Source organism: Lactuca virosa, chromosome 9 (assembly GCF_052849685.1).
Source record: "Lactuca virosa cultivar CGN04683 chromosome 9, Lactuca_virosa_CGN04683_v6, whole genome shotgun sequence".
NCBI lineage: Eukaryota > Viridiplantae > Streptophyta > Magnoliopsida > Asterales > Asteraceae > Lactuca > Lactuca virosa.
Window position 1 is genome coordinate 205,656,130 of NC_136434.1, and position 7,336 is coordinate 205,663,465.

Consider the following 7,336-nt stretch of genomic DNA (forward strand, 5'->3'; position numbering starts at 1 on the left):
TCCGATGACTCTATGGTGAATCCAGACTCAATCTCCATCACAACTATTTTGGATATGTTCTATGAGATGGGGTATAAAGATCTCATTCGTTCAATCTCCAAGTTCAAAAAAACCAATTTGCCTCCTCAATGGAATGGTTTGTTCACTCTTCTTTTCCAAGCTTTTTCTGAAAGAGTCATAGGTTCAGACTGTGCAAGTAAGTTTTTCATGGCTCTGATGTATGCTCTTTACTATGGCATCAACCTTGATTATGGCACTGTTCTATGGGCTCAACTGGTGCAAAGTACTCACTCCACGACACGACACAGTGAGATTTCCTGTGCTCATTTTTGGACCATTTTTGTTCAAAGGGAAATAGAAAAACACCAAATTCCTATGATGAAAGATTCCATGATGTCTTCGATTGCTACTTTTCACACAACGAATATCATTGTCACTGACAACTCAAAGTTTCCTTTTGCTGGTTCCATTCTGGAGACCATGTTTCGTTGTGTTCCAGCTGCAAGCAAAATTTTGGAGGAATACAAAAAGCTTCCATCTTCAGGAGCTCGCACCATTACTCCTTAGATGCGCTTGACAATTGATGAAGTTGAAAAAGTCAAAAAGGAGGGTAAGCAAAAGAAAACAAAAGAGGGTCCATCTGAGCCAGTTGTCACTCCAAAGAAGCGAAAGGCGAAAACTGCTCCTTCTGCAGCCAATCCCAAAAAGGCGAAAATAGCCTGCTCGCAAGCGAAAGACCCCAACACCAAGTGCAAGGGAGGTTCGGAGTCTGACACTCAGTCAAACATTCGCGTTGAGGAGGATGTTAAAGTTCATAATGAAGATGAAATCGGTCACAATACAGAGGAGACATCTAATCCTGAGGTAACTCCAATTCTCAACGATTATGTTCCTTCTCCTCCTCCTTCGCCTCCAACCACTACTGTCCAAATCACCATTGCACCATGCCCTCCACCTATCTCTACTAAACCACAGACTATCATTCCTTTGTCTATTCCAATCTTCACTGAATGCACACCCCCACCAACTACTTCTGCCAAACTTGCTGTTTCTGTCAATGCATCTGATGCGGGGGCTGGAGTATCAGGTTTCACCACCACTCATATCTCTCCATCAATTTCCCCTTTTCGCACTCATGACCCATACATGATTTATGGGGATGGTGAAGATGATTTCCAAGGTTTTACTTTCAGTCCCTTCACTATCCCGACTGAGGTTGATGATGATGCTCCAGTGACGAAGGGGCAACTCCAAGCCATTCATGACAAGCTTGATTCTTTGCTTCAAGCTTCTAAGCCGTCTGACGACTACTCTAAAGCCTCAGTCAAGTCCATCATTGAAACTTTCACAAAGGAACACTCATCCAATCTTGAAAAGATGACCGCTGCTGTGGATGAATCTACAAAAGTATGCAATCAAACGACCGAAAAAGTCGATAAACTAATCTCTGATGTTCAGGTGTTCATGGACAAATTTCAACCGTCCTTTGAGTCCAACACAGCTGCAGCAAACAAAGTTATTTCTAACTTGAGCACTTCTCTCAAGTCTGAACGGGCAAAATTTCAAGACATTCGCAATGGTCTTACAGGTGACCATGAGAAGTTCCATTCTTCCATTTCGTCTCAACTCTCAAAGCTTCAAGACGATCTAGCAATGGAAAGCAAAATAATGGATGACCTTGCTATGAAGACTGAGAAAGTGAAAACACTCTCTCTGAAGCTCGAACAGTCAGAGAAACAAGTCCATGATCTGTTATTAGAGAAGGCAGTCGTGAAAAGTTGAATCTCTGATGTCACCGCCTTGCTCTCAAATCTTATTGAAGCCAGAGACTTGATGATTCCCATCAATGTGCAAAAACATCTGGGAGAAAAGCTACGACCTTCGTTCGCTATTCTTCATCGTTTGGAAGGTGTTTCGGAATCCTCCAGCATTCCAAAACAAGGGGGAGATCAGCCAAAGCCAACAAAGCCAACTGTTGCGAAACCAAAACCAGCTGTGTTTAAGCCTGTGCAAGTGGTTAAAAGCGAAACGGGGCCAAAGGGTAAAGAGAATCTTTTCTCTGATGATCCCATAATTGACAACGAAGAAGAGGAAGAGATTGATGAAGCAGAATTAAAAAGGCGAAAGGCTCGCGAAGCTGAGATGGACGAACATCAACATATCATTCGCGAAGCTGAAGCCAAGGAGAAGGCTGAAAAAGAAGCTCAGGTCACACTTGAGAGCAGAAAGCTTTTGTTCCCTGCGTGGACTCTGAAGCGTCTTCAATACGAAGATGTCGACATGCCAAGTCAATATTGGTTAGAGCCTGTTGTGTCCTTTGAACTTCAAAACAGTCAGGACTCACACATTGATCTTCCAATGACTCCAAAAGCTTTCAAGTTTCGTTCTTTCATCAAATTTGCGAATGTTCCTTTAACTGACATCGGAGCTAATCAACTTCTGTTCGCATTTTACCTCAAATACATGAAGCCCTAGTACGAGACCTGGAGTGCGAGTAAGATCACGACAGTAAAGGTTACTGGACCTATCGAGACTGACAGCTTCCCAAATGCCAAATTCAAAGTTGTCAGAGGTTCTGTAAGCCAAGTTCATGAATTCACTCTAGCTGACCTGCCGTGTATCAATCTGTATGACTGGATTATGCTCTACAATCTGCTTATTCTTGAAGAGCAAAAGTACGAACCTGTTGTCAACCATCTTAAACTTATGATCATCTCGTACATTCAAGAAGTAGGTACAATGGATGTTGAGATAGCTGTTGTTCAGAGAAAGAAGCCTTCAGTTGTTCCCAAACAAGCTCCTGAAGATCTTGAGAAGCTGAAACTGGGAAAGATCTACAAGGAAGGTTGGTATATGGTGTTCCAGGCACATGAACAAAATGACTCTGAATATCACAAGGCGTGCTTCTTCCTTGAGGATAAACACTTGTACTCTACATCTTGTCTCGAGCATGTTCTGAGTATGACCAATAAGTTCAGAGGCAACAATGCTGGTGACAAGAAGTGCTTTTCAGATATGATCAGTTGGTATATCCAGGTTCGTAGGGAATTGTTGAGCGTTATTCCCAAAGTTTTTGAAGTGCAAAAGAGAATTCTGAACTGAAGGACTCTCGCCTCAATTGACACAAAGGGGGAGATTATTGGGATTATAGTGTTGCGTCATTGGGCTTTTGTTTAAGTCTTTTATGTAAACGATTGGGCCTATCCACCATATTTAATAGGGTTAGAGTATTTAAGATGATTGCATGCATCGTATTTTAGTTAAGTCTTATCTTTTACTTTGTAACCCTAAACACGCCTCTACAGTAGCAATTCTTCATAGAGTTCTTCTGAGGCGTGAATGTTAATCATTCAACATCTTTGAATCATCGTTGTGTTATTACTTTACTTGTTTTGAATATAATCGATCATTAAGGATTTATTCCTAACAATAGCTATTGTGAGGAGGAAGTCTGTAAAGTCGATTTATTGGGTGTGCAATGGGTAGCCTTTGGAGGTTCCACTGTTGGGTCGGGAGCTGACCTTGTGCTCAGTGTTGGAGGGGTATTTGAGAGGAAGCTGGGGCTTCTGAGTATAGATGTCAGAGGATAGTTCCGAGCGGGAATGATCATTTTATTGTGTTTGAGGGCATAGTATAGAGGTTCATTTTTCAGATGGGTTCTGATAGCAGTGCAGGTGGTGGGTCCCTGGTGAGATGTGACCCTTCCGTTCCTTTTGAGCTACGATCTGGATCGATTGGTATATCTGACATGAGTAATCGGTAGCCAATTATTGGTCAACGACCTGTTTCTATCAGTCGCAACAAGAAAATCAGAGCTGGCAGTGTGTTATCGGGGTCTGTTATTCAATGAGCGAGTAACATGATGATATCCAACATGGGTGGTCTGGCAGGGAGACAGACCACTGGAGTTTTCGGGTGTCTTTGGAGGGAATTTTTTCTATGATATGAGATTCTTTCGGTGGTGCTTTTCGATTTATTGGGTTCGATCTATGTGTTGTTGCGGAGCGATTTTGAGGGCGAAATCTAATTCAAGTGGGGGAGAATTGTAACATACCGAAATTTCAGGTATCATATTTAAGTAATTTATATTCATTATGGCAGAGCAACTCGACAAGTTGGGTGCCCAACTCAGCGAGTGGAGACGGTTTTGGCCACGTGGGTTTAATGACCAACTCGACGAGTCAGAGAGCCGACTCGCCGAGTTGGCGCTGTGTGTAGAAACCCTAAATCTCTAGGTTTGTGTCCTATTTAAAGGGCCTTAAGCCTCATTTCTGCCTCCCTCATCACCCTTGAGCATTGTGAAGAACCCTAATCGAGTTGTAGCGTGTTGTGTGAGAAGGAGAGGCCATCTTGAGCATTTTGGTGCACCTTGAGAGAAGAAGAGGAAAGCATTAGGGCATGGAGCAAGGACGGGCATTTGGATCTAGTGGTTCTCAGTGGATAGCTTCTGTTTGAGGTAAAAAGATGCTATCATGATCATATTTCTTGTGAGATCTTAGTTTGGGGGAGTTCTAGGGCTTTTCCCCATCTTTCTTGTGTTATTGAGTCCCTTGAGCATATCTTGAGGTTGAAACCTCAGATCTGGATTGTAGGAGGTCTTGTGATCCCAAAGACCCAAGCTTTATGGAGCTAGAGGCAATCCTATGAGCACCAAAGCCTTGTTGAAGCTTGTATTGGCATTATGGAGCAAATATTACATGCATGAACGTAAAGATCGAAGCTTTACGTGACATTCGAGCCTTGGGAGAATAGATCTAGTGTTTGGAGTGGTAGACCTGCCTTAAAACATCTGAATGAGAATACAGACTGAATGGACTTGTCGAGTCAATGAGCTGACTCAACGAGTCGGCTAGGGTTTTCCCGATGACACTAAACACGCGACAACTCGGCGAGTTGAGTTGGACTTTCATGAGGGTTCTGAGGAACTGAATGGACTCGACGAGTCGCATAGATGCACTCGACGAGTTGGGTCAACATGGACTGTTGACTCGAGTGTTGACTTCTGATGACTTTAGGGTTTGGTCAAACTTGAGGGATAGAGGTCATGGAGGGGTGAAATGGTCTTTACCCATCCCAAGAGTTAAAGAGGGGCTATCATGAGTTTATTTAGAGTTGTGATCTTTAAGTGTTAATTAGAGATGCTTATTACATGTAGGCGGGGATTAGACTGTTCGAGGGGTATTCAGTTTCCTTGCTTGCTTTCGAGGTGAGTCTTCTCACTATACTTACCTAGAGTGGCAATCTTTGTGTGACCGTAGGGTCTTATGTGATTATATTGAGTATTGTGATATTATTCATTATGTCTTTGTGATTTATGTTGTGTATTATTCTGAGCTTTACTGAGTTAGGACCTGCGGGTCCATCTGAGTTGTGGGACCGGAGGGTTCCACTGAGACACATTGACTAGTGGTCTTATTCGAGCATAGCCATGAGAGGCTAATGAGATGTGTGTGGTATTTTGGGGAACTCACTAAGCTTCGTGCTTACCATGTTGTGTGTTATGTCTTTCAGGTACTTTTAAAAATCGCGGGAAGGCACCGACTTGATTGTACATAAGAGATGGAGTTATGCTTCGAGGATCCTGGATTTTTATTCAACAATTATGGATATGTGTTTTGATAATTGGATACTTTAGGATTTTTGTGAAATGCGTTAATGAGAATTATGAGATTTTAAAATGAAAAATTTGTTTGTAAAATTTACGGTGTTACAAGATTGTTATTAATTGTTATTTTGTTGTAACAGATTCTAATCGCATATGATTAAAACACATTGTTTGTTGTTTTATGTTTATAATAACATGTGACTGAATCATTTTAAGTTATGAGATCTTGTTATTACCTTTATATTTGAATATTAATATGTGAATCACATGTGATTATTACAATTATCTGTGGAATTTCTTAAAATCATCGATTTCAAGAAAAGATTTAATAAGCTTGTTTTGGGACATGTATATTGAGCCTGATGTTTTTGAGTGGAATTGGGAACTGTTGATGAAAGAATTTAATCTTGAAGATGAGAGGTGGTTTAAAGATGTTTTTGAAAATAAGGAAGCATCGGTACCTGTATATTTCAGTGATTTTCCAATGTGTGGGTTGATGAAGACAACATCAAGGTCAGAGAGTATCAATTCCATTTTCAATACATACTCACAAATGGAAAATTTCCTTCTAAATTTTATGAAGAATTATGACAATGCCATTCAAAAACAACGATATACGCAACGTGAACTTGATCATAAAACTAATGGAGCACATTATTCTTTGAATTCTCCCCGTATGATAAAAGAACGTGCAACAAACGTCAACACGAGCAAGTTATTTTTTGAAGTTCAAAAAGTGATTTATAAAGGAGGATGGTATTGTGATCTTAAAGATTTAGGAAAGGGAGATGGATGGGAACTTTTTAAAGTTATGCACATGAACCATAAACATGAAGAAAAAGCAACATATAAGGTTTTTTATTTTTTAATTATACCTTATTTTTTATATTATAATAATGTTATAATCAGATGTGTTTTCAGGTACATATGATTATAGTCAGATGTGATTATAGAAAAAATTAATTTTTAAATCACATGTGATTATAATCAGATTTGATTATAGGTACATGTGATTAAAATCACATATGATGATATGTGCCACTCCAGATGTGATTATAGGTACATATGATTAAAATCAAATGTGATTATAAGTACATATGATTGCAAGTACATGTATAATCATATATGATTATAAGTGCATGTATAATCAGATGGTTAATGTATTATCATATGTGATTTTGTATTGTTACATGTGGAACTAAAATATGCTGAAAAAGAAGTGAACTGCAGTTGTGCACATTTTAATCGTTTTGGTATACTGTGTAGACATGCTTTCAGAATATCGATGAACAAAATTTTTGATGAAATTTCAGATAAATATATTCTTAAGAGATGGAGAAAGGATGTAATATCTTCAAATTATCAACTATCAAGAGATCGTTTTGATGAAGATGATGCTGATGTTACTAAACTAGTCAATGAAGTATTTTTGATGAACATCAGCATCATTGGCTGAAAAAAACATAGCTTTTGTTGAATAATGTGAAGAGTAATTCTTCAAATGAAGTACGAATTACAAATTCTAATGTTGTTGAGAGACTTTATAAGATTACCATACTAGAAGAGGTTGAGATTTTTGTTCCATATGTTCAACACAATAAAGGATGTAGAAAGAAAAGGCTTATTGGTGAAGTTGAAAAATCAATTATGAAAAGTCAAAAGAACACCAGAAAATGCTCAGTGTGTGGTAAAAGAGAACCGCACAATTGCTGTACTTGTCCAAACAGATTT

General features: G+C 39.4%; 1 protein-coding gene across 1 annotated transcript; it reads left to right on the forward strand.

The window, feature by feature from the left end:
* Positions 1–5,951: 5,951 nt before the first annotated feature.
* LOC145140224 (protein FAR1-RELATED SEQUENCE 1-like) lies at positions 5,952–7,061 on the forward strand. Its single transcript, XM_079073789.1, has 4 exons — positions 5,952–6,458; positions 6,515–6,526; positions 6,609–6,664; positions 6,872–7,061. The coding sequence occupies exons 1-4, from the start codon at positions 5,952–5,954 to the stop codon at positions 7,059–7,061; spliced, it is 765 nt and encodes a 254-aa protein (XP_078929915.1).
* Positions 7,062–7,336: the final 275 nt, after the last annotated feature.

What these genes read in the sequence shown, in the direction of transcription:
- LOC145140224 (XM_079073789.1), top strand. Translation starts at nt 5,952, where the DNA reads ATGTATATTGAGCCTGATGTTTTTGAGTGGAATTGGGAACTGTTGATG. An exon ending in CACTCCAGATGTGATTATAG is followed by an intron (nt 6,665 to 6,871) that starts GTACATATGATT and finishes TATACTGTGTAG; the next exon opens with ACATGCTTTCAGAATATCGA.